Here is a 25,150-nt window from a genome sequence, read left to right as displayed (position 1 = left end):
ATTTCGATTAAACCCGTTTCGGAAAGAGCATGACTTCAGAGTTATATGAACTAGCAATTAATTTAGAAAGTAATGACAATAATAAAAAATAAAATAGAAATGAGTACACCAGAATTTATAATGGTTCGATCGTCGTGACCTACATCCACTCCACCGATTCTCCTTCCGTCAAGGCCATCGATATTTACTAACAATCTTCTTTCAATAGGCGAAGATCAACTACCTTTTTACACCCCTCTTCTCCTTTTCATAGGTTTAAAAGACAACCTTTTACAACCCTCTTTTACAAGGTATTTCTCACACACCTCTCTTAGAACTCTCTCTAAGCTTTAGGAGGAGGGAACTCAACTTTCTAATAGGGTTTATAACTTTAGAATCATAGAGTTTTACTCAACTTTCTTACTACTCTATATAGGAAAAGCTGGGGTATTTGTAGACCTCAAATAGCTTCAAAACTTAGAGTCAAAATTTAAATCCCCGAGACTTCGAGGTACGGGCGGTACCACTGCTTGTAGCTTGACACTTGACGGTACCACCACCTAGTCTAGCGGTATCATCGTTTGATACACTATCACTCAGCGATACCACCACTCAATCTGACAGTACCATCATTTGACAGTCTTGCAGATCAAATTTTTTTAGTTTTCCAACTCACAAGCGGTTCAACTGAGTGAGCCTCAACTTTTGGGTCACTGAATGAACCTCCCAATGAGTTCAAATTAATCCTAATTAAGATACAATTGGTCTCTAATTCAATTAGTCCCGTAAACTATTTTACAGTTTTTATTATAATATTCTATAAAAATACACTAATGATTTATTTGAATCTCAAGAGTTAAAGAAAGGTTGACACTATAATACTTCATAAAAACACTGTGAAGAAATATTTTTATTAGTGTTTTCGAATGCATGATGCAAATAATTTTGTTGTATAATTATGTATATGAAATATAGTGTAATGAAAATAAATATATATATATATATATATTAAAATATTACATATATAGTGTTTTTATGTTAATAGTTTATAGTGTTGTAGAAATGTGAATGAAAACACTATAAACATTTTTCAGATTATTTTTTGAGTCCATAATCATTTGGTGAAGGGGGTTAATAAATCTGAGATAATTTATAATTTAATGTCATTGTTTTATCTTTATTTTTTTTTAGTGATTTAAAGTATGTCAAAGTTTTGAAAAAATCAGTCAAAGTAGAAACGAATGTTTTAAGAATTCTTCAAGTTTTCACAATGTTATGCTTAGCTTTTTCGATGTTTAGTCAACTTTACATAAATATTATTGGTTTAATTTTAGAGAGATTGCTCTCTTTGTGGATGTCAAAACACTTTGTAAATATGGAATGTAGTGTTTCTAAAAACTCTTTACAGTGTTTTGGAAATATGAACGAAAACACATTGAACACTTCATAAAAATACCTTAACAAAATATTTTAGATTGTTTTTTTCAATTCAATGATCATTTGGCGAAAGTAGTCAATAAGTCTGAGGTGATTATGATATGTTATTGCTATCTCATCTTTAAACTTTTTTAGTGATTCAAATTGATCAAAGTAGGAACAAATATTTTGAGAATTCTTCGACTTTTTGGATTATCGTGCTAAATTTTTTTTCAATATTTAGTCAACTTTACATAAATGTTATGTTATTGGTTTGAATTTATAGTGATTGCCCAAAAAAAAATACTTCATAAAAATATTATAATAAAATAATTTTATCATAGTACAATTATGTATATATAATATGGCGTAATGAATGTAAGAATTACTAACATATTAGATATATAGTATTTTTATGTTCTATCTAACGATTTAGAAATACGAATAAAAACATTATAAACACTTCATAAAAGCATCTTAATAAAATATTTTTAGATTATTTTTTGAATCCATCAATATTTAGTGAAAATAGTTAACAAGTCTGAGGTGATCTATGATGTGAAATAGTTGTCTTATTTTTTAACTTTTTTAGCCATTCAAATTTGATTAAAGTTTGAAAAAAAATTAGTGAAAGTATAAATAAATATTTTTTTTATTTTTACTTTTCATATTGTTGTCCTCTGCCTTTTTCATATTTAGTCAACTCTACATAAACGTTATTGCATATGTTGGATATATTGTGTTTTTATGTTCTCATTACATTGTTTTAGAAACACTAATGAAAACATTGTAAACACTTCATAAAAATATCTTTAAAAAATATTTTTAAATTATTTTTTTGAATTCATGATCATTTGATGAAAAAAGTTAATAAGCACTAAGACAATACACCCATCATAATGAATAGAGACAATCATAAGTGTTCTAATCGGTTCTTAGCTGATTATATTATACACTAAAGATGATTATTACAGATATATATATAAAAGATTTGGTATTGTCATATATTATAAGAAGGTATGTCTAGCATATGAGATAGAAATGAATAAGGTTCATGGAGATTTTATGGAGTCATATATGGACTTATCCCATTTTTAAGGGAACTTAAGCTTCATAACTATGATACAATAATTTAGTTGTTGATAACATCTCAAGGAAAATTTCTACGAGGTTTTTCGACATTTGCGGTTGTATCAAGGAAATTTCAGGCCTATGTTCGATATAAATGCAACTCAAAGTATTCGGGTGCTTTATTAATTGCTATAGTAGAAGTAGATAGTGAATTATTTTAGTTTAGAGATAAGAGCGGGTTCCATAGAAACTATAATTTAGGGATAAAGGCAACGACAGATGTGAGAGGATGTCGAAGAATCGACAAGATAAAGTCAAACAACAAAGATCCGAGAAAGAGAATGCATACGAGCCGACAAAAGGATTCTATCGATGGCGAGCGAATCTTTATAGAGAAAACTCAAAGGAGTACAAGAAAGAAGAGTCAATTGTAATAAATAGAAATCGATTCAGACAACCTATCTAAGAACAATTAATGAGGTCGACTAAATCAAACAATAAGGTACCTTTGATCTCTCCAACATAATAACGAGAGTGACAGTATGTTTCGATATATCATTTTTGTAGGGTTGAGAATAATCAGTTGACTGATCGAGAAAAACTCAAAAAATTGATATTTTCTCAAACAATATGCTTCGTGTATATGATAAAAAGGCAAAAAAAGAAGAAGAAAGCAAATTAAAACAAAGATTCTTTCAGCTTTGTTATTATATTTTGGTGGTATTTAGTGAAACAAAATGATTTATTATTTTTGTCGAGCTTCGACTCTTCATGCATTTAATATTAGTGGCGTGTCCAAACAGTCATTTGACGTGTTTCTACTGCTTCATCTCTCTACTCACCATTAATGGTGTGTTGTCACAGAAACGCATGCAAGAAGAACATTTGATCTTGACAGATATCAATAGGGTAGAGAGAAGATGTAGTCTGCAACGTATGATGTGACAATGAACTTACGACATTAGGACGAACACTTGGTGATGAAATCGAATCCTTTATTCTGAAGGAAGGACGCCATGAATGAGAGAGAAGGCATCTCCTCAAGCAATGTCGAATTCCCTCTTGAGCACTTCCTTAAGCTTCATGATTTGGTCCTCCGGAAGGATCAACACCGCCGCTCCTCCTTTGCTTCCGCCACCGGCATCGGCTCCTCGGGGAAACACAAGAACTGCTCCCTCGTCGCCGACCCCATCGATCACGCAGTCAACCTGAACAGGCTTCTCGCCCTTGATGTCCAGCCCACTCAAGTCAACTCCCTCCATATCCACAAAAGTAAGATTTGCACCGTAGACGACGAAGTCCGGCTTGCCGCCATCGCCGTCGATCGATTCTTCCACCAGCTTCGTCTCATCCACTTGCTGCTTCGACACCAGCTGTGCTAGTTCTGCCAGGTCGAGATCGACAGGAGAAGCATCTGAGGTACTGACGGTGCTTATCATCTGCTCGTTGCTCAGTTGTGCACACCTCTTCGCCCTAGGCTTGTGTCTGCAGATGGTGACCACCCTGGGTTCTCTGCCGCCTCTTCTAACACTTGCCAAGCAGCGCCAGAAGAGAGCCGAGATCATCTCGAAGGCCGGGACGCCGTTCAGCTTCTCGGATTGCAGGCGCTCGAGCCTGCTCTCTGTGATGGTAATGGAGTCCGTAGCCATTTTGCAGGCGTTGGTGACCAGCCAGAAGTCTCCAACCGGTTCGACCTGCTTGACCGAGAGTGGCGTGGCAGATGCAGGTGCTTGTCTCGCAGGCCTTCCCGTAGGAGTCCGGGCACTGTGCGGAAGAAGGGATTTGGGTGGTGGATTACCACCGAGCAATCGTCCCCACAGGTTGATGCAGTTCGTCCCTGTTACTGGGTCTCCAAGCACATGAGACCAGCTGTACCCAATCGCCGTCCCTCCGCACTTGAACTTAGTGAACTGTTCACATGAGAAAACAAGAACACATGAGAAGAAGACGATGAATCGAAGCAGCAGCAGGTAAAGGCCTCAAGCCATAATGGTGCAGAGAAGAGTAGGGAGCACGTCACATGGCATCATCTCCACTCGAACCTTTCAACTGCGCATATAATCGAGTCTTAATGTGTCGTTACCGAAGACTTATAAGACGGTTTGTGGCAGATAGTAATTAATCCTTCACCGTCTTCTGCACAGTTGTGGACACATCGGAACGAGTCATCGTCTTCGTCTTCCCTTCGACACAAATATGTGAGGTTGACCGACGGGAACGACCATTACAATCCAATAACAGTGCCCATGTAGGGCAGATCATGATGCATATCTATGGAATCAACAGATAGGTGAGGGAGAGGATCACCTGAACGTAAACCATGGGGGAGAAGTGCAGCTCCGGGCCGAGGACCTTGTCCGGAACAAGCGGCCTCCACCTGGCCGAGTGCGGCACCCGCAGCCACTCCTCGAGGGTCCGGCAGCACTTGGCCTCCACGATCCTCACCCCGCAGTCGTTGCACTTGACCAGGGGCCGCCCCGCCTCGGTCCGCCGGATTCGACCGGTCACCGGGAAGTACGAGTTCAGCCACGGGAACATCGGCTTCTTAATGTCCACAATGGTGAGCCCGTCGATCGTCTCGTGTTGCTCGAAGTAGTACACCGTCCTCACGTAGTGCAGCTTCATGACGAGGTCCACGTCGGCGAGCTCATGCACCACGGCCTCCCCGGAGACCGACCCGGGGACGACCGTCGACAGCTTGTGACCGTAGACGGCTGCAGCATCGCTGTTGACACCCATGGCAGTGAGCTAGCTAGCTAGAGATCAGAAGGTTAGTCTTGTGATGAGACAGTTGGGAGCTAAGGTTGGCGTATATATACGTGGCTCGGAGGTTGAGCCGCAATCATGGCAGCTGGAAGCCATTAATGCGACAGCAGTGATCGACGGGGAAGTCTCGTGCAGACAGGACGAAGGTGGGGGACTCGAGCAGTTGAATACGTCACACCATGAATGCAGACTTAAGTGGACATGATGCTAACTCTTTGGAGCACATCAAGGCGAGACAAGTGGGAAAACATAGGGCTACTTCCATCTTATTCTTTGTACTTAAATTATATTAATATTATAATTTTGTATCTAATTTTTTATATTAATTTTTTTAATATAATTTATATATTTTAAATAAAAAATATGATGTAAAAATGATAGACAAAAAGATAATTTTATGTTCAATAATTTTATCGATAAAAAAGATAATTATAATATTACACTTATTAAAAATAAAAAAATTATTAAAAATATTTTTTTTGTTACTTTTATGTTAATTGTGTTATATTTTCTGTCAATATAATTAATTTTTACTTTAATTTTTAATATATATATTTTGAATATAAAAATTATAATATCAATAAGATAACTATGTGCAACGGATACCTAATTCTTGATTTGATGGCTGTGGCTGAGCGTTTTCGCACGCCATTCGGACTCCAATGTTTGAACGATCGTATTCTGGAGATAAAGTGGCATTAGATGCACTTCAAACCTGACTGTGAGAGATTGGTTGTCAGGTTAAAGGATTTAATGGCTTGCTCAAGATCTTGTGGCATGCGTTCTTTGCCGTCATGTGGATTCACCGAAGTTAGATGGCGTGCTCTATCGCTTTCTTTCCTGTGATCGGGATCACGGTGACACGGCCACGGAGCGAGGGGGAGGAGGGCGGAGGGAGAGAAGCGGCTACGGAATGTGCCAAGGAACGGTGAACATTTACTTCAGCTCGCGGTTGGACATAAAGGCGAGGAGGATGTCGGTGACCAGCGGCGCTGACAGCTGCCTCGGGCCTGCCGCCGCTGGATCTCTGCTCCGGAGGAACAGGACGAGGATGGTGGGTGAGACGCTGTTGTACGGCAGCCTGCGGCAAGAGGAACCATGGGAAAGTGGAAGCGCGCGACTTCTCGTGAGATGTACAGGCAACGGTGTGCAGTAACGGCGGTCTGCAGTGGCTGAGAAGGGGACGTAGGCGAAGATGCAGCTGTCATGCATGAATGCGGGCGACCTTTCCATGGGAATGATGAGGAGGTTAGGTGGTGCTCCTCAACGGCCGGAGAGCAATTATGGGCGGTACATGGTTTGACAGGCCCCGAAGTAGGAGGAGAAGGTTGGCAGTGAGCAGTCAATTGTCTCTCCGCTTACCAACAACATCCCATGCTTATGTAGCACCGTCACCGGCCATGGTTTCAAGGATGTGAGCTCGTATGATCACTGTCAAAGACGGCGGGGGTTACTGAGCTGGTGACGTGGGTAGATCGACACCTAATGGGTTATCAATGCAGACACTTAAGGATGTGAGCTCAATAATACGTGATGGGCGGTTCGACTGCCAACAAATGGAATAATGCACGATGGACAGTTCGAACGCCAACGAATGGAATTTGAAGTGAATCAATGATTTCTGCATCTGTTGTTCATAATTTCATATTCTCTCAGCTACGATTCAATTTCTGATGGTTCTCTGTCACGCTATGAGAGTGTTAGGTATGTTTGTCGGATGAACACTTCACATCATATTTATTTCAAGCTAATCTAATTTGATTATGCTCTTAAGACTCAAGCATTTATCGACTTCTCTGTGCCATTTGTTAACTTAAGAAGAATTGGAATATGTTGGGTCTATATTTCATAATTAAAATATGACTTCGTATAAATTATATCACGTGAGGGGGTGTAGCTCATATGGTAGAGCGCTCGCTTCGCATGCGAGAGGCACGGGGTTCGATTCCCCGCACCTCCAATTAAAAAGATTTTATTTGGTGTATTATTTTTAGTTGAAGTAATACTTCTAATATTTGAGTTGTTCTCTAAAAGAACACTTGAGGGGGTGTAGCTCATATGGTAGAGCGCTCGCTTTGCATGCGAGAGGCACGGGGTTCGATTCCCCGCACCTCCAAATAATACCTTTTTTAGGGCATATATATATTATATATATAAAGTCAGGGATAATTCAATTGATATTTTGTGCTCTGGAACACTTCTTATCCAATCCCTGATGAGCTCAGAAAGATTTGGATTTGGATGGAGTTCTTTGGAGCCATGACCACATCCACCTCCTCCTTCCCTTCTTCATCCCTCCTCAGCCTCCACCGCTCCGGCAGCCCTCTCGCTCACCCCCGCCGCCAGCACCTGCGCTTCCCCAGCTGCCGCGCCACCGTCCAGCCGGCTCCAACCCTTCCGGCCTCTGAGCCCAGTCCCACCAACCCCGGTCTCCACGCCGTTGGTCGGAGGGAGGCCTCTCTCGCTCTCGCCGGTCTCCTCTTCACCCGCCTCCTCGACTCACCAGCCCGCGCGGCCGACGAGCAGCCAGGTTCCCCCGGCTGCGCCCTCACCGTCGCCCCCTCCGGCCTCGCCTTCTGCGACCGCGTCGTGGGCAGCGGGCCCGAGGCCACCCAGGGGCAGCTCATCAAGGTGCTGCTTCCTTTCCTTGTCACACTCGACCCGTTCGTAGAATTGCCTCAATGGAATTGACCGTGTGACTTTGACGGTGGAATCTGCAAGGCGCATTACGTAGGGAGGTTAGAGAACGGGACGGTGTTCGACAGCAGCTACAGCCGCGGGCGACCGCTCACGTTCCGCGTCGGCGTCGGCGAGGTAACTATACCCATCTGTTTCAGCTCCCTCATCCACGAAACAGAGTCATGCACTCCCTCCATGGCATCACCTCGATTTCGATCAATGTTCCCAGGTCATCAAAGGATGGGATCAGGGCATCCTCGGCGCCGAAGGAATCCCGCCAATGCTTGCTGGTACGCAGAATGTGGGAATGAATACATGATCCGGGTTGCGGGATACGTGACTCTACTCTCATCGAGTGTTGCATTCTTTCAGGTGGCAAACGTACACTGAAGCTTCCTCCGGAGCTTGCCTATGGCATCAGAGGTGCAGGCTGCAAAGGAGGTGAGCTTTCTACCAGAAATCCTCCACAGATCGAACAGATAAATTAGGCAGCACATCAAATTAGAACAGATAACTCGAACAAATGAATTAAGACATGTATATGCTCAAATGCTGTTTTGTATGGACCAGGTTCTTGTCTCATTCCTCCAAATTCCACCCTTCTCTTCGATGTTGAATTCATCGGCAAGGCATGAGCTCCTGCAGAAAGGAACTAGAATCAGCTCTAGCAGCTTGAGCATATGAAGCAGGCAAGAAGCATCACCTGTAGAAAGCACCTTTTGTAACAACCATTCTTTCTTGAATGGAGATAAAGAAGGAGAGGATTGGTGCAACGAGTATGTGAACAGGTGGAGAACATCAACACTGTCGTTCAATGAATACAAGTGATATATTTTTTTTAATGATATGCTAGAAACACATGGCACAGGAAACTCTTAGCAGATGCAATAGTGTGTCTATCTGCAGGAAACATTGTGTTGTATATATATCCTTTATCTGCTCCACAACATTAGAGCTTAGGAACAGTTGCTGGGATCTTCATGAATCCAACCCCCTGAATGGATATACGCTTTTGCCGCAGATACACGACCGGCCCACTTATAAGTAACAACCCCCCCATAATCACCTGCAATAAAAAAGAGTTACTGGCTTTGATGAATCTTCAAAAGCTTGTAGAAATTGCTGCAGAATGAGTTAGATCTCAAACTAACATTTCCTGTTAATAGATAGAACAGTGGTCCATTACAATCATCTTACAACCCCTCTTAACATTTCTTAATGAGTCACATGCTATGTTTCATGCTACTTCACCACCTGTTTGTTTGTAATGGTAATTATGAACAGGGCACCTGGTATCTGTCAACAGGGAGGGGAAGGATATGTTGCTTATACAGGCTTCTAGACAAGAAATCCAGATTGAACCTCCTTATGCATATGTTATAAGGCAGTTTGGAACCCGAAATCTTGTACGCATTCTTATACATTTTAATTTTGTTAATTACTAGGTAACACAGAACAGCACAAACTTCATTGGTTATCATCCAGTAATTAACTTATGAAGGTTTCCAGACAAAATAATGTTACTAGGTTCACACTTCACGAACCATATAAATCCAATATTCTAAAGAGTTTATGATGCAATGCCTTAAACCATTTCGGCAAACAAGACTTTGCCACCATCTTTTGCATCGTAACAAATGTGTCGAAGCCTCTCGAGTGGACAAGATCATCATCTTTTGCTCAAGACTGCATCTCCCTGGGATTTTTTATTAACCTTCCAATTCTAATTTGAACATGCGAGCAATCTATTGAATACACCACAACGATTTAGACTCTTGCCATTTTAGATGGTCACTCTGCATTAGCACATAATACAAAGGTAGCTTTGTCTATCTCCTAGATATGGACTCAGTGGGTCATCTACTTATATCTTCTTTATAATCACCAATCATATCTTCATTATTTTCGATGATACTTTCCATTTTTTCCTCCAAAAAGTATTCAGTTTCTCATGAGGACCACTTATGTAAAGAAAGGTTAGGGATTTATTTGATTGGATATGCCACTAACCTTGCAAACTAATAGAGGTTTGAGTGTTAAATGATAAAAACCATGAGACTCAAAAGATAGAAAAATAGATTATAGATAAAAAAAAGGCTAGATTGAAGCTTTGATCAGCAATAAAGTAAAGTTCCATACCTCAAAACCAAAAACAGATAATTTCTCTTCACCGATGACAGGTACACAGCTCCTGTAAGTAATGTAGCTCTGATTCCCAACTTCCTGTTTTACCGAATCATCCAAAAGTTTTCTCACTTTATAGTTGTTGATTGCATCAAACAAATGTTTTTGCACGATGGTTGGATGCTTTGAAAGAGAGGACAGCCTTCTCTTCACTTTATTCTTATTTTCTTCCTTGTCACTGTGTTTGATTTCTGTACACTTCAAAGGCACATGATAGCCAGTTTCACTGCAGAGAAACTTCTCATCATTCTGTAACCAAAAAAATTCAGAGTTTGTATGAGCAAACCAAAGCTGTAAAAAATAAGTAAATAAAATAAAGGAGAACAGTATATCAAATGAGATAAGAAAAATTGTGATACTCAGTAAAATCAAATGTCTTGAGGAAATCTTCATGTGACATATCTCTCTTTCAATTTTGCAGAAATTATTCTTCCTATTTTAACTATCAAAGGTTATGCTTATAGATGTCAAATGAGGATGAAAGTTCTTTCTTTCAAGCTGAACTACATACAGATGGATTTCTGACTCATACCGGTCATCAACCAGTAATAACAATAAGACATTCTAATGAAAGGTATAAGTTTACAGCACAATCAAAAGTCAACTACATTTCCATTTACACAGAAAAATCTCCATGACTTGAGATACTAATACAACTACAAAATCCTACAATATCAAATAGTTTTTTGCTTATCAATGTTAAATGATAATATAAAGCTTTTCCCTTTATATATATATATATATATATATATATATATATATATATATATATATATAGTTGGAGCAAACAATTCAAGCGCATAGATCTGTTCCTATTCTACTGACAGTAGCTAGTCTTGAGTGGCTTATCTTCATCATCCGGTGATGGCAATTCGGGCATTCTACTGACAGGCATAAGTTTACAATTACAAAACCCTACGAATTTTGTGGCAATTTTTCTTGTCCTTTTGGGTTCTTCCTCTTACCTTGAAGATGTAATCTTCTTCGTCGTTTAGATAAAAAGATCTTTTTTTTTCATCCACTTATTGGACATTTTCGACCGAAGGTTCTTCTCATCGATTATTATGTTATATTACTATATTTGGCTTCAAATGTATAGAAAGAGTTAGCAACTCTTTTTGAATCTCAATTAGGGAGATTCATTTCGTCGATCAAGGACGAGAGAAGATGGAAGGCAAAATGGATTTAGGGGAGAGGAAAAAGGGTACCTTTTCCGAGTGCTGGCAGGGGAGGCAAGCCCCGGAGGGAGAGCACTGATAGGAAGCGTTCCCCTTGGCTTCCGTGAAGCCGAGCAGCGACCGACCCCGTTCCCTTTCTTCTTCGTCACGTCCTCCCCCGCCGCCCTCCGCAGGGATGCACCACCAAGACGCCAAGGTAAGCGCCACCACCCACAATCTCAACCCCATCGCCTCGCCCCCCCCCCCCTCTCTCTCTCTCTCAGTCTCTCTCTCTCACTCGATCAATCGATCGATCGGGATGGGACGACGCAGGTTTGCAGGGCGAAGTCGGTCATAGGTCGTTGCATCGCCCCCGAACAAGGTGACGTGGTCTCTCACGTGACTCGTCGAATGGGTCCCGCACACCGTTTCTGAGAAACGGTGAAGCCGCGTTGTGTGCCACGCGGTAAAGGTCGGCCCGACTTGCGATCGCACGTCCGTCTTCGTCTTCGAGCGCACCGATCACGAGGGGACCCACAAAGACTTCAGTTGGTTTGCTCCCCAAGTCATGAATTTGACTCAAGCGAATGGGGCCCACGTAAGACTTCGGTTGTCGCCCATTACAGACGCAATGGACCCGCACCGATCCGATCCGATCCGAACCGAAACGAACCGACACAATCTGTTTCAAACCGTGTTGAACCGAGAAAATTGAACCAAGCGCCGACCGACGCAACCCAACACCACACACACAATTCATTGGGTTTTCCCGAGCCAAGTCTTTTGTTTGTTCTCCCTCTTAAGAGAGGGCAAAAATAATCCAAATTAAATGTAGTAAGTCTCTGATTCAGATTTGTTCTTCCTCTCCTTGTCACATGAATTAATGGCCAGAGGAAACCACAATTCATATCAGAAACAGGGGGCATGAACTCTTTCCTGTACAGGAAAGTACACCGAGTTGGATCTCCCTCTCTCTCCCCAGCTCCAAAAAAACATAAAGATATGTATATACTATTAGATAATTTTGTTCGTGGGTTCTGTCAAGATCTGTAGGCGTTGGGATCAAGCCACCTCCGGCGGCGGCGGCAGGTTGAGATCCAAATCGAAGGGAAGACGCCTCGCTTGCGCCGCCATCACCGTCGGTGAGACCCTCGTCCCGATTCCCTTGAACCCAGTTAACGCCGCCGCCGCCGCATCCGATCTCGAAGCAGCGCCTAGGAACAAGAACGGACGCGCGTGAAGGAAGGGGAAACGAGCGGCGGCATGGCCGAGCTCGATTTCCAGTGGAGGGGGCGCGGAAGGGGTGGAGGACTCGACGGTGTTGCCGCTGCCGCTGCTGCTGGGGCTGGATGGGGCGGTTCCGGCTCCAGCGGCGGCGGTGAAGATTGGGAAGTTGGTCTTAGCCTTGGGGCCGCGGAACTGGAGGGCGGCGGTGTCGTAGGCCCGCGCCGCCTCCTCCGCGGTGTCGAAGGTTCCGAGCCAGACGCGGCTCTTCTTGGCGGGGTCGCGGATCTCCGCCGCGTACCGTCCCCACGGCCGCTTCCTCACGCCCCGGAATCGCATCTCCTTCGTTTCCCCGCCTCCCTCGCCCCCGTCGCTGTTCTTCGCCCTCGGAGACATATCAACAGGCCCACGCTTCTTCTCTTCTTCTTCTAAATAGAGAGAGAAAGGGGGCGTCTTGAGGTGGAAGGAGATGCGAGCGTTGCGGTCATTATATATAGAAAGGAGAGAGAGAGAGAGAGAGGGTGACGTGGAGCGGCGAAATGGGTTTTGACCGACGGGAGCCGCCGCCCTCCCGTGGCTATATGGATGCGCGAAACCACGGCACAAGACGACAGCACGTTGGAAATGGGGGAACGCCCATCATAAAGCAAACACTGACGGCTTAGATCGTCTGGGTTTGTGGAGGTGCAAACAACGTGTCGATTCGGATGAGTGTTGCTATCCGACACGTGTTTGTCGAGAGGTGGGTGGCCTCAGCGCTCGTGGGCGGCGCTGTCTCCGTCCCGGCGTCGTCGTGGATTTCGACGGAGGGATAACAACCGTTACGGCCTGTGCCGCCTCCGTAGGGCAACAAAGAGGAGGGACGTATGTGACGGCGAGACAACGGGCAACGAGTCCTCGGGGGATGTACCCGGGCGGGGCGGCTGCCTCCGCGAAGCATCGGGGACAAAGCGACAGGAAGTGAGGCGTTCGTGTAGGAGGGGGGATGCGTCTGCGCCACTTGTCTTCAAGCGCGTGCGCAGGAGGACGGTATCGTCTGCGGTCTTCTTGGAAGCGCGTTATCTGTACGGATCTGAATCCAACGGACGTCGTAGATGTTGCGGTCCCGCTCACCTGACGTCAGACAGGATCACCGCAATTATCACATCACTCGAGCATGAATCGATCCGGTCATCTGACTCATTCCGTGTTGAAGAAAACGATCCGATGAATTGAACCGACCAAAAGTCTTATTTTTTATCTCTCTAATTCGCAATCAATCTGACACGTGTCGGTAGGAACGCGCCACTGTCTCCCTCATTGCGGTACATTCCCCCGGGGATGTACCAAAGCATCAAAGGGGGAGTGGCGGGATGTAACGGTGCCAGAGGACAGAAGGGGGAGTCGTCTGCGCCACTTGTGTTCAAGCGCGTGCCCGAGGAGGACGGGTAATTCTCCATGGACTCGGAAACGCCAAGGCCTCCACAGGCAACCCTCCATCGATTCGGAAACGCCAACTCCACATGCATCACGCGCTCCGGCGCTCGTCCGAGGATTCGTCGTCCTCCGAGGAGTCCTTGAGGTGGTGGAAGAAGTTGTCCAGGTGCCAGGGGCAGCTGTCGTACCAGCGGCCGCGCACGGCCGTGGCCCGCCATTGTTGATCCGCGATCATCTCCGGCGACAGCCCCCACCGCTGCAGCTCTTCCGGCTGGTGGTGGATGGCGAGGCTGTAGTCGCCGCCCGGGCCCAGCTGCATCACTCTGATCTCGCAGTTGCCCGGGTTGTTCAGCCGCTCGAACTCGTCCACCGTCCACTTGAACCACTTCATCAGGAATACCCTCGAGGTCAGGCCGTGCGACACGATCACCAGATTCACGTTGGCGTTGTCCTCCTGCTCCAGCCGCCGCATGTCGATGTCTCTCCACAGCGACTCCATGAAACCTGCATTCCGACCCACCGCATGCGAGTTGAGAGACCTGCAGAAGGGAGGAGGAAAGAGGGTGGGGGGGTGGGCGAAGTTTCCGTACTTGTGACCCGGTCAAAGACATCCGCGGCGGACTCGCCCTCCGGGAAGCGGAAGAAGAAGCGACCGAAGCGCTCCCGCGTCTCCTTGATGGCCTTCATCCTCTCCTCCACCTGGAAGTTCCCGAAGTCCTGCTCCCGGATTCGGCACTCCTCCCTCACCCCGATGATCCTCTTCCGGGGGAACGCCCGACCCATCTCCCGCAGCGTCGACCGCGTGCGCTCGTAGGGCGACACGTAGAAGTACACCTTCCACGCTGCCGCCCGCCCGCCCTCCGACACCACCTGGCAGATCCGCTCCCCTGCATCGCGGGCCTGCTCGACGCCCAGCACCGTGAGCGGAATCCGGTAGTCCGGCGTCGTGGTGTAAGCCGCCATGTCCAGGTTCCCCTGGCTCTCCCCATGCCTCACCAGTATGATCCTCTTGGGGAGGCTCCTGTGGCTACTCTTCTGACTCTTATCCATCTGCTCTCCCTTCCTCCTCCTGAACCCAGCATATGCTATGGCTTCATAGCTTCTTGTTGCGGTCTGACCAATCCATCGAACGAACTCTGAGCTGTATCCCCTGGCGTGCGTTGACAAAGACAACGAACAAAACGAGCTTTCACATTGAACAAGATGAGGAACCTGAAAGATAGGTCACCGAAATCGCCGCCGCCAGGTTCCAACGAGAATCCAACGAGCTCTGCATCAAAACAACCAACTTCAACAGCACAAAGAGCAATGCATGAACAACACAAAGGTCATCTGGAGCTTGCAAGCAGTATAGGAGGCAGAAAATTAAAATAGTTCATCCCGGAAATATCTGATTAAACAATGGTCATAACACGAAACTAGAATATTAAATCAAGCAGGAAAGTGGCAAAGATGAAGGTCGCATCAGAAACCATACCAAGCTGTTCACAGTGGCTGTGATGGATGGCTACTTGCCATCAAAAGCTTTGCTAATAACAATTACTGCAATGGATGACTCCTCTTTTGCTTCAATGCATCACATTGTTCATTCGAACATTTCAAGCGATCAGAAGACTGCATTAAGGGGAAAATTCTTTATTTAGTCAATGCTCTAGAGTAACCTATCACAGCAATTAACATAGAAATAATGCTCCAATCTAGAAGAAATAATCTAAAAATCATTCCTAGGGATTCAATGCAACACGCAAATACATATACTTCAATTGTTTTCCAGCCAAAAGATTTCATTGTGGTCCTGAGGGCCTTGACTCACCCATTAGGGGATCTATCCACTGTTTAAAGGCAAAATACTCCCCTTTTCGAAGAGGCCACAAACACCTGAAGACCATTCATATTACAGAACATTTTAGCAAAACAACTTATCTATGTCTCATTTAACTTCTATTATCTGACAATTTCTGAAGCTAAACAAACATTCCATTGTTGACAAATCATGAAATCTGTGATGCAGTGACTGTTTATCCAACAACAAGCCTCTGACCACTGATAGCTGTGCAAAAAGTTACAATAAAGAATTGAAGATTCTACATCTAAAGCTTACTGCTTCAGAAAATCTTGTGCATGCAAATTGCAACATTGAATTCTCCAATACTGTAATTTTGTACTTTGCCCTTCTATGTCACATCAATCACTGGACCTCTATCCCAGGTTCACCAATATGCAACAACAATTAGATCTCTGTCCAGAAGTTTGTGGACTAACAGTGCACATCAATTACTGGTGACAATAGACAAAGAATTGAGTAAAATCAGCTATTAAAGCCATTCATTAGTACGGATTATTGCTTGCCAAATTTCTGTAGGAAAAGAAGACGCTCACGCTGGCTATTATCGAGCTTTCACAAGCATTTTTCTTAATTAGAACTAAGATCAGGTACTTATAAAAGATATCAAGATGATCATACCTCTTGATGATGACAACAAAAAAGGGCCTTTGGCTGCATTAAGACATTGGGGAAAGGGATCATTCCAATCAACTAATCAGAAACTGCACTATAAACATCCAACTTTAGCATGATATTAAAATATTATGATACAATGAACTAGAGCCTAAAATCAAGGACAAGAATGTTTGATCTTATGCTGGAACTCAATTCCACTAATGTGCCAACCAATTTTGATATTGGGTGAATAGAGAAAACTAGTTAAAATTCAGTCAATTAGTCATGATTTTACCACAGCATAGTTTCTACTAATTGTCAAAAAGCATGTTTGATATTGAACATACATCAGAAGCATTATTTTGGTGTCTGGTCAAATGGTCTTTTCATAAATCTTGATAATATCAAACATAGGTAACAAAGTCGTAAATCAGCTTGAGCATCAACTATAACCCAAACATTATCATTTAGTCATGAGCTTGGAAAGCAGAGAGTTCCAATTATGGCAGTCAGGCACAAATGAAAAACGTCTAACCCCAATTATGGATTCTTATCATGAAAAGAGTTCCAAAGGCTACCAACGGATGCTAAGCTTAAGCATGTCCTAAGTCGACAAACACCGGATTGGGATATCTTCGAGCGGATATCCCCATGGTTAAAACGAAGTGTGAACGGTCAATAGATCAAGAGTTCAAGTTCTACGAGAGCGTCAAGTACCCATGGATGTCATATCCTTGATTGAAAACAAGCTTGCATAATCTTTCTAAGCAATAGACACAGTTCGAAGAGCGGCAACATCCATAGAGATCAGAGAAAACTGATAATAAAAACAAAGTTGCCGCTGAATGATAAAGATTTACTTTGGATAATCCAAAATGAGCAAGGACCTGCAGAAATGGTTGATTCTCGAGAGGAATCCGCCTTAAGATGCTAAGATGCCCAAATGACGATATTATGCGGTAGGGCTAACCGTAAGTTTTGCACAATATCCGGAAATAGTACGAGTAGCATTCATCAACAAGCTTCAAATGGATCACCAATCAACAACGACGAGGCAACCACAAACAAGAAGGAAGGAGAATGAAGTCGTCAAAGCGTCGATGGAATCTTTTCATCCGAGAACAAAGAAAAAAGCAACATCGGAAGATCAACAAAAGAGCGTCGACTGCGGGTAGGAGGAGGAGGACGACGACTAACAGATTCAAGAGTTGCGCCTTCGCGTCCAAGCCTTTCGCTCCTCGCGATCTGTCGCAACTATCGATTGGAAGGTGGAGCGGGGATGCGCGGCGGGAGGTCTCCTCCAACCCCTTGGCGTAGGTCGACCGGCACAGCCTGACCCCTTAAATTGGTAATTGGAAGGATGTGCAAGAAAAGCCCAACTGAATCCCAACCGTCCACTTCCGCCTAGTGTTGATATTTCAAAAACCCGCCCCTTGTCGTCCCCGCACCCGGACGAGTACAGATCAGCTCATCTCTCAACACAGGCGACAGGAAATTTCTCGTATCCTGAATTTACGTTGTGGAGGGACCCATCTGAATCTTCCGGATGACCATGGAACCCTGTTATGGATCCCACAGCTGAGCCTCTCGCCCTTCCTCTCTCCGAGTTCCGACGCTTCGTTGCGCGCTCGCCCGCCCGCCTATAAGTAGCTCTTCTTGCTCCCGCGAACCCTATACCCCCTCCATCCCCCGAAGCTGCTTCAAGAATCATGGCCCCAGTTCCGATGGACAAGAAGGCCTCCCCCGTCGCTGCCGTGCCCCCCCCGTCTCCCGATGGGGAGTCTCTGGGCAAGGTGGAAAGCCTCAAGACCCTGAACGAGCTCCTCTTCATGGAGACGGAGGAGCTGCGGCAGAAAATACGCGACCTCCGGTCTCACCTCGACCACCTCTCCCTCGATCATTCCCTCTCCTCCGACCTCGAGAACGACATCACCCGCCTCGTACTTGCCTCCCGCCTCGCCGAGTTCGCCGAGGAGATGACGGCTGCGGAGGAGCGGACCACGCCGGTGGAGGCCGACCTCGTGATGGCGGGCTTGCATCTGGAGTCGGCGGACGCGGACAAGGATGCGATCGAGAAGACTTTGGATGCGGCGATCTCGGATAAGGTTGCCGTCCTAGAGGACACTGGCGACAAGAATCACCATGCTGAGCTACAAGTGGCTGTCCTTCTTGAGGAGATGGAGAGCTTAGAGGTGGCTCTTAAACAGAATTTGTCATCTATCGGAACCCTGGAAGTCGAAAAGGCGACCATGGGGGAGAAGATAAAATATATGGAGGAAGTTCTCAGAACCACTGATGACCAACTGCTGTCGATTGCAAGGGAGAAGGGAGAGATCGAGAAAGATCTGGAACTTGCAATCATGGAAAGGAACGCTTGCAGAAGAGATCTACATGCGATGTCGATGGTGCTTGAAAAGACGAAGGAGGAGTTCGCTGGTTATCAGGCAGCAAATAATGCTCTCGATCAGGGGATCGTTAAGTTGGAGCGCCAGTTCGAGGAAGAACACGCGACGGTCATCAAGGATGTAAACCGATGGATGGGAAAGGTTGGCGGCACCGAGCGGAGGAAGGAAGAGCTCGAACAACAGATTAGTATTCTTCAAACCAAGATCACTGATCTGCAGGGAAAGGTCTCAAAGAGTGAAGCCATTCGGCAGGAAAAGATAGCTTTAGAAGAGAAGTTGGGCTCGGTAGAGGAAGCTCTCAAGAGCGCGAACGAGCGTTTCGATCTCGTCGCAGCAGAGAAGGATGGTCTCAAGAAGGCTTTGGAACAGGCAACCCTGGAGAGAGAGTCGACCCAGAGGAAGCTCACTGATGAGGCGAACAAGTGTAAGGCTATGATTGCACAGGTGACTGAGGAGCTAAAGATGAAGCTCGGCTTGAAAGCGGTCGACGAATCGAAAGCCAAGCAGGAAGGCGAAATCGCTACTTTGCAGGGACAGGTTGCAGATCTCTCGTCTACTCTGTCTGCGCTTGTAGATTCGAGCGGAGACATCACTGGGAGAAAAGCCCAGCGGCAAGCTGAGAAAGAAGCTGTCTTGAGAGACCTTGATCTTGAGAAGGCCAAGGTCCGCCGGCTGAGATTGCAGTTGGAGAAGCTGAAGAAGGGCAGGGATGATGCGGCCAACGTGCTCCGGAAAATGGTGGTGGTAATTGAAGGACTCATAGCGGAGAACAGGATCATCGAGACATCAGAGCTCATCACTGGGTTGGTGACGGCAGGCAACGAGGACGGCGTTGGACGAGGAATCGACATCGAGCAGGATGCGGATGAGAGCATGGAGCATATGGGAGGAGAACTGGAAGCCATGAAGACGGCTTTGAAGAGCAAGCTGGCGAAGGTCGAGGGCATGGACCAGGCACTCAACCTCTTGGGCGGCGCCGTGGAGGGCAAGAAGAATGGCGGAGAGTGGAGGTGGCTCTGCCCAACCGCGGCAACTTTGCTTGCTGCCATTTCTCTAGCCTATGCGGCCAAGCATTAGCTTCAAGTGCTAGTCTCTCTTTGGTAGCCAAGGATTAAGCCTTTTTCCTATAGTTTGACGTAATATGAATAAAAGGTGGAATCCAACATATGCTTGTGGCATAGTGTCTCTGGTTGCAATGCAAAAGCAGTGAACTGAAGGGGTGGTTGCATGTAATATACCTTTGTTCTGCAAATAGTCACATTCACTTGTGGCTTACAGATTGCTGTCCATAAATATGCTCTTCAGACAAAATGTGTCTCCTCTTTAACCTGGCAACAAGGCAGTCCCAGGAAGAAGAAGAAGAAGCATTAGGTAATAATTGCAGTTCCAAGGTGGAAAATGTAGATTGACACACCAAAAAGAGGAATGGCAGACCATTCATGGGTGCTTCAATATTCCATTCATCCATAAATCCCAGTCATCAGTTTCTGGAGTTGAGCTGCACATAAAACAATGAACATAAGTCTCACCAACTATCTCACCTTATTTAATGCACTTAAACAACCAATAAAAGCTAAGCTTAAAATGAAATATACATTTCAGGAAATATCTATAGTGCCTCTGAGAACCCAGTGTATAAATAGGCTGGAATATTGAATCAATAAATAGTATATAAAAAAAGAGAGATCTAATGATATTGATGTCATTCCTGTAACCTTTAGACTTGGAACATGAAAATTCCCAGATGCATCAATAATCATGATGTCGTTCCTGCATCATTCCTTGATTGGCCTTAATTTTTACAGGAAGTTCAATGATCATACCATAAAATTCACAACTATGATAACCATATGGCAAAAAAAACCATATAGCACAATGCATGCTAGAATCATGGGAGCACAAAAATGCACACATCCTTTCATCATTTGTAGCTGATGCAGAACTAGAGATATATCACATATACAAAATGGCATAGCTTTTTGAGGTGCAAGCCAAACATATAAAACATATATAATTTCCGATGCAAACATTAGACTGAATAAGTGCCAAACTAAAGTTCCACTCCATTAGACTGATAAATGTCCGTGGATAAAGACCAACTTTGCAGGTCTTATTATTATATTACCTGGAGCCACATTTTGATCGCCAAACAGGAAGAGCACTGGTGTCGGTAATGTTGTTGGAGGGTGAGCTGTCGTCAGCGGCAGTGCCAAAACGGAATGAGATGTTTCTATCTTGATAATTCATCACATTTCCCTTTCTACAAAGGTGGAAGGAGTCTTCAAAAAGGGACAGAAGACTGAACTGCAAAAGTGCTCAAATGAACACCATGGTCAGGGAAAAAACAAACTTGACAAGAAGCTAGCAATCAAACAGTTTAAACATAAGGTACACCTTTATTTAGCAACTGTTGAAATTTCTGTCAAGATACTAAAAGGTGATGGCCATAATGTGTTATAGATGTAAATATCTGACCAATATATCAATCACATAATAAATAAAAGAAAGCATAAATGAGGTTTAAGTTAGGCATCATGATTATCTCCAATCTTTCAGAAACATTTAAAAGAAGTATTGCTGCCTGCTAAGGTAGTAAATATTGATTAACTCACTAAGTCTAATGATCAGAGAAGAATACCTGTGCTGGAGAAAGCAAAGTGCAAACCATGCAGAAACACCACCTGAGATTGCAGCAAGCTGAGGATTTATCTCCATTGAACCCAATCATATATCTACTAGTGACAAAAAGGAAGCGTCACTTTCCTTGAGTTTCAGTTCATCCAAGCTGTGGCCTTTGTGGCACCTGCATCACAAATTCCACACAGTTCTTCGATAAATATATATTTACTACCTTATCAAATTAACCAACAGATAAACAAACCACAAGATGCTGATATAGGCAACCATTTGAAAACTTAACTTCGATAAATCTCATTTAATGTACAAGGAAAATGTAAACAATCTCTAGCCTCATTTTACTTAATGTGGCCTCCAACAATTCAGTGTAACAGAGAAGCTACCTACTAATGGCCAACATTTAAACCCTATTGACCAATATAACTCTAATCCTTCTATCAATAGCATGTAACATCATTTGTACTATTTGATTGCACTAGATCTCTACAAAAGAAGTGCTCTTTTAAGAATTATTTTGAATAACTTTCCTTCTCAAATACAATTTAATAAGCTATACACCATACATTATCCCTTTGCAAAGACATAAATTAAAATTTATCTTGATACCTCATTCATGGACCTACACTTGCATCCAACATCCCAAAGAAGTTACTCAACCAGGCCAAGACTTCTAAAAATATCAGTATAACCAGCTTTGTCATTATGACATCACCATAGATTCTGACTTTCTTCAGAGAACTAATTTGACTTCAACCGATTGCTAGAGAAATTTTTTTTGAAAAGGCACAAATAAATAATGAGATCAGGAAATATAACAAATGGCTAGATTATTGCCATAACCATCACTGGCACTCATTGGCATAGTTATATGATAATTGAAATCAAAACTACCAAAAAGTGAAAATTGGTCCCCTGGCCAGTCCAGCTTAAGTGTTGGATTGAAAATTATCAAAAGGCAGAACAAATCAGGTCCATGCAACTGGTTTTACATGAATCACAAGAACCAACCAATCCAATTCAAATCAGGTAGGTGTTCAAATGCATAAAATGGATTGTTGAAAATACACAAGTCAAGAATCACAGCATCAGCTATACCATGTCAGCAAGAGATTTCTATAACCTTCCAAAAGCATATGGTGGCATCCAAACTCCCAAACACATCACTACGTATGAGTAAAGTCATTTAAAGAGCCATACCTTCATCTACAAAGCTACAATTCATTGGTTGCCCATAACCTCTGGCTGTGAAATTATATAATGCAATAGATATACCATATATGTGAAGTCCAAAATTTGAGGATTCGATCCAATCAATTCATTATGGGCTAGCTTGAATTCTTTAGCTGCCAAAGAATGATCTAACTATGACATACTACTAACCGATGTATCATCAATGAACACAAAGCACTTAAAGTGGTTTGAAATTGGTGAATCAATCAAAATGATCAACACCAGATAATCTTCTTCCTACGTGACCTAATTTTCATGTTATCTCAAAAAATCATATAGTGTCTAGTTGCCAATCCCTGATTGACTATGAACAAAATATATTTGGCCAAATGAACATTAGCTGCAACACAGATGAAGACCAACATCAAACATATTGTCAGGTGCTTCATAAAATGCATCATGCTCATTTCTTTTCACCTAAAAGAGCAAATCACTGGTGCCTTCCGATTAACAAATATCATAATAAAAGCAGATAGCAACCAAAATCATGACAAAGGTTTCTCTTCCACTTAATTCCTGTAGCAGTGAACACTAAAAGAAGAACCAATTATTCGGGACAGAAAAAGCCAAAAAAAACAAAGCTCTCATTCTCATCACCTAATTGAGTGATCATTGGAATAAGATAAATTAGCTCCTACAAACTTAACAAACAGAAACCAATTCATTAAGGAAAGAACAAAAAAAAAAGAATATGCATGATACAATAACAGATGTTGCACAATTTTCTGTGAGAGCATCAAAAAATCACAAAACATCAAGACTAGTAACTTGTATTGCTACTCCAGATCACTGAAGAACATCCTGTGTGCATCATACTTGACAATAGATAGTTCTCTCCTCTGTTTATCCTTAGCTCCTCAACTCCTCATTTTAGGAGCTCACACCACAAGATTCCAGAATAAACAGAATTTACAGCCAGCTAAAAAGACTTTACAGCTCTGATAGTTAGCAACCTCAATTTGACAAAAACAATAGGACCAAGATAAGCAAATGTCAAACTCAACTTCCTTTGCACTGGGGAAGAAATCAAGAGGCAGAAGCAACTTATATAGCAAAAAGAGTGAAGGGGGAAAAAATGTGTTCTTGTTGATCATACATATTCCTAAAATGTGAAAAAGTAGATCAAAAGGTCAACCACACTGAAAGATTCTCCAGAAAGACATATAAATCTAGAGCACCATCACAAATACCAAGAATCAATACAAGTGTACCATCACGACACTGTAAAGATATCCAAATCAAAAGAGGATTCTTTTTCCTCTTGACAGGCTTTATAAATGAGAAGAATGCAGTTAAACAAGCCACTGATTCAATCAAACAATACAATTCAACCGAATGTAACCAAAAAGTAATTGATTTCAGGTGCAAATGGAAAATTAGATTGAGGACCAGAAAAGGATTATAACCTCATAAAAATAATCAATTTTCAATTATCCTCTCATCCTATTCTATGATAAGGATATTCAACACCTCGCCAAAACGTTTTATTACATTATCAGGCTCACTCCATTCATCATATTCCATCATACCAAAAGATTATATCTTTATAATCTAGAACTCCTGTGACGCAGATCCAATATCCCCTTTCCCCTTTCCCGCCTTACTAGGCAATAAGGTCTGATGGATATTGGGCAAAACACCACCACTGGCGATCGTAACAGCTCCCAAAAGCTTACTCAACTCCTCGTCATTCCTGACAGCGAGCTGTATATGCCTTGGAACGATTCTATTCTTCTTATTATCCCTCGCAGCGTTTCCGGCCAATTCCAGGACCTGAAAAGAATCAAACCCTAATCAAATCAAACCGCCAGTCAAAACCACGGCCAATTCCAGGATCGGTTAACCGACCTCGGCAGCAAGGTATTCGAGGACGGCGGCGAGGTAGACCGGGGCACCTGCGCCGACACGCTCGGCATATTTCCCGGCCTTGAGGAACCGAGCGATGCGGCCGACGGGGAACTGGAGGCCGGCCTTATGCGAACGGGAGACAGATTTCGACGACTTGGCCTTGCCTCGGCCGCCCTTTGCCGACGTTGTGGAACTCATCTCTGTTATATCTTGCTCGCGAAGAAACCCTAACGAAGAGGAACGACGAGGAGGGCGAAGGCTTCAGTTTTGCGATTGCCTTCGTCGCCGCCTGTATATATAGGTGCGGGGGAAAGGGTCCTTCGCAAGGTCTTTTCTTGTGATTGGTCGATTGAGTTTCCCGCGGATTGCCAGCGTGGAGCCCCTGTGTTCATCCCATGATTTATCAAACGGTGGAGACTTGATGCATCAAAGCAGTCGCCTGAGACACTTTTCGCCGTTGGATTGGAGATCTCACGGATCTCGAAGCAGAGTATTAGCATGTCGTTAGATTTCGATGGGAATTCTCGGACATATAAAAGGGAAATGAGAAAGGCAGTAAAATAAGGAAAATATTTCAGTGAGAATAAGATAAAGTAATTAACTCTTTTATATTTCTAAATATAATTAGATTAATTAGAGTTTATAAATTATATATTAAGAAAATAAAGATTTTAGATATTGGAAATGATATGTAATTA

The 25,150-nt window shown here is 43.6% G+C and overlaps 7 protein-coding genes and 2 non-coding genes across 20 annotated transcripts; 4 read left to right on the top strand and 5 right to left on the bottom strand.

The window, feature by feature from the left end:
* Positions 1–3,337: 3,337 nt before the first annotated feature.
* On the bottom strand, positions 3,338–5,247 carry LOC103993646 (protein ECERIFERUM 26-like). Its single transcript, XM_009413790.3, has 2 exons — positions 4,774–5,247; positions 3,338–4,376 (listed from the first exon to the last, which is right to left on the bottom strand). Exons 1-2 carry the CDS (start codon positions 5,203–5,205, stop codon positions 3,507–3,509), a joined length of 1,302 nt encoding a protein of 433 aa, XP_009412065.2. The 5' UTR covers positions 5,206–5,247; the 3' UTR covers positions 3,338–3,506.
* A 1,872-nt stretch (positions 5,248–7,119) lies between these two features.
* TRNAA-CGC (transfer RNA alanine (anticodon CGC)) lies at positions 7,120–7,192 on the top strand. The gene has a single exon. It is a non-coding gene; the product is annotated as a tRNA-Ala (tRNA).
* Positions 7,193–7,275: 83 nt separating this feature from the next.
* TRNAA-UGC (transfer RNA alanine (anticodon UGC)) lies at positions 7,276–7,348 on the top strand. Its single transcript has one exon. It is a non-coding gene; the product is annotated as a tRNA-Ala (tRNA).
* Positions 7,349–7,407: 59 nt separating this feature from the next.
* Positions 7,408–8,753, top strand: LOC103993649 (peptidyl-prolyl cis-trans isomerase FKBP13, chloroplastic). Its single transcript, XM_009413792.3, has 5 exons — positions 7,408–7,863; positions 7,954–8,046; positions 8,141–8,201; positions 8,284–8,352; positions 8,482–8,753. The coding sequence occupies exons 1-5, from the start codon at positions 7,474–7,476 to the stop codon at positions 8,544–8,546; spliced, it is 678 nt and encodes a 225-aa protein (XP_009412067.2). The 5' UTR covers positions 7,408–7,473; the 3' UTR covers positions 8,547–8,753.
* On the bottom strand, positions 8,722–11,732 carry LOC135587171 (uncharacterized). The gene is made up of 3 exons (XM_065078256.1): positions 11,304–11,732; positions 10,051–10,344; positions 8,722–8,977 (listed from the first exon to the last, which is right to left on the bottom strand). Exons 1-3 carry the CDS (start codon positions 11,499–11,501, stop codon positions 8,861–8,863), a joined length of 609 nt encoding a protein of 202 aa, XP_064934328.1. The 5' UTR covers positions 11,502–11,732; the 3' UTR covers positions 8,722–8,860.
* Positions 11,733–12,314: 582 nt separating this feature from the next.
* On the bottom strand, positions 12,315–12,872 carry LOC135588921 (ethylene-responsive transcription factor 11-like). Its single transcript, XM_065081257.1, has one exon. It carries the CDS (start codon positions 12,870–12,872, stop codon positions 12,315–12,317), a length of 558 nt encoding a protein of 185 aa, XP_064937329.1.
* Positions 12,873–13,687: 815 nt separating this feature from the next.
* On the bottom strand, positions 13,688–17,846 carry LOC103993651 (phosphoglycerate mutase-like protein AT74). 12 transcript variants are annotated; one of them, XM_065078248.1, is made up of 7 exons: positions 17,530–17,846; positions 16,357–16,444; positions 15,994–16,169; positions 15,706–15,770; positions 15,370–15,506; positions 14,483–15,162; positions 13,688–14,396 (listed from the first exon to the last, which is right to left on the bottom strand). In XM_065078248.1, the coding sequence occupies exons 6-7, from the start codon at positions 14,940–14,942 to the stop codon at positions 13,984–13,986; spliced, it is 873 nt and encodes a 290-aa protein (XP_064934320.1). In that variant the 5' UTR covers positions 14,943–15,162; positions 15,370–15,506; positions 15,706–15,770; positions 15,994–16,169; positions 16,357–16,444; positions 17,530–17,846; the 3' UTR covers positions 13,688–13,983. The 12 variants fall into 12 exon arrangements, with proteins under 12 accessions (XP_064934320.1, XP_064934327.1, XP_064934319.1 ...); XM_065078255.1 differs by having other exon boundaries at positions 14,483–15,005; positions 15,105–15,162; positions 15,994–16,439; XM_065078247.1 differs by having other exon boundaries at positions 16,357–16,439.
* Positions 17,847–17,906: 60 nt separating this feature from the next.
* LOC103994309 (protein GRIP-like) lies at positions 17,907–20,234 on the top strand. The gene has a single exon (XM_009414634.3). It carries the CDS (start codon positions 18,042–18,044, stop codon positions 19,812–19,814), a length of 1,773 nt encoding a protein of 590 aa, XP_009412909.2. The 5' UTR covers positions 17,907–18,041; the 3' UTR covers positions 19,815–20,234.
* A 3,604-nt stretch (positions 20,235–23,838) lies between these two features.
* On the bottom strand, positions 23,839–24,715 carry LOC135587172 (histone H2AX-like). The gene is made up of 2 exons (XM_065078257.1): positions 24,453–24,715; positions 23,839–24,377 (listed from the first exon to the last, which is right to left on the bottom strand). Exons 1-2 carry the CDS (start codon positions 24,648–24,650, stop codon positions 24,156–24,158), a joined length of 420 nt encoding a protein of 139 aa, XP_064934329.1. The 5' UTR covers positions 24,651–24,715; the 3' UTR covers positions 23,839–24,155.
* Positions 24,716–25,150: the final 435 nt, after the last annotated feature.

Source organism: Musa acuminata, chromosome BXJ1-8 (genome assembly GCF_036884655.1).
Source record: "Musa acuminata AAA Group cultivar baxijiao chromosome BXJ1-8, Cavendish_Baxijiao_AAA, whole genome shotgun sequence".
NCBI lineage: Eukaryota > Viridiplantae > Streptophyta > Magnoliopsida > Zingiberales > Musaceae > Musa > Musa acuminata.
The sequence above is the reverse complement of the archived record's forward strand: the minus strand, read 5'-3'. Positions and strand labels throughout refer to the sequence as shown.

Coding starts and splice junctions, on each gene's coding strand:
- LOC103993646 (XM_009413790.3), bottom strand. CDS start 5,205: ATGGGTGTCAACAGCGATGCTGCAGCCGTCTACGGTCACAAGCTGTCG. Junction 4,377..4,773: donor CCCCCATGGTTTACGTTCAG/GTGATCCTCTCC, acceptor TCATGTGAACAG/TTCACTAAGTTCAAGTGCGG.
- LOC103993649 (XM_009413792.3), top strand. CDS start 7,474: ATGGAGTTCTTTGGAGCCATGACCACATCCACCTCCTCCTTCCCTTCT. Junction 7,864..7,953: donor CCCAGGGGCAGCTCATCAAG/GTGCTGCTTCCT, acceptor GGAATCTGCAAG/GCGCATTACGTAGGGAGGTT. Junction 8,202..8,283: donor AATCCCGCCAATGCTTGCTG/GTACGCAGAATG, acceptor GCATTCTTTCAG/GTGGCAAACGTACACTGAAG.
- LOC135587171 (XM_065078256.1), bottom strand. CDS start 11,501: ATGGGGTTGAGATTGTGGGTGGTGGCGCTTACCTTGGCGTCTTGGTGG. Junction 10,345..11,303: donor CCTGCCAGCACTCGGAAAAG/GTACCCTTTTTC, acceptor TTTTGGTTACAG/AATGATGAGAAGTTTCTCTG. Junction 8,978..10,050: donor TATCTGTTTTTGGTTTTGAG/GTATGGAACTTT, acceptor TTTTTATTGCAG/GTGATTATGGGGGGGTTGTT.
- LOC135588921 (XM_065081257.1), bottom strand. CDS start 12,872: ATGTCTCCGAGGGCGAAGAACAGCGACGGGGGCGAGGGAGGCGGGGAA.
- LOC103993651 (XM_065078246.1), bottom strand. CDS start 14,942: ATGGATAAGAGTCAGAAGAGTAGCCACAGGAGCCTCCCCAAGAGGATC. Junction 14,397..14,482: donor TGTCTTTGACCGGGTCACAA/GTACGGAAACTT, acceptor GTCGGAATGCAG/GTTTCATGGAGTCGCTGTGG.
- LOC103994309 (XM_009414634.3), top strand. CDS start 18,042: ATGGCCCCAGTTCCGATGGACAAGAAGGCCTCCCCCGTCGCTGCCGTG.
- LOC135587172 (XM_065078257.1), bottom strand. CDS start 24,650: ATGAGTTCCACAACGTCGGCAAAGGGCGGCCGAGGCAAGGCCAAGTCG. Junction 24,378..24,452: donor TCGAATACCTTGCTGCCGAG/GTCGGTTAACCG, acceptor GATTCTTTTCAG/GTCCTGGAATTGGCCGGAAA.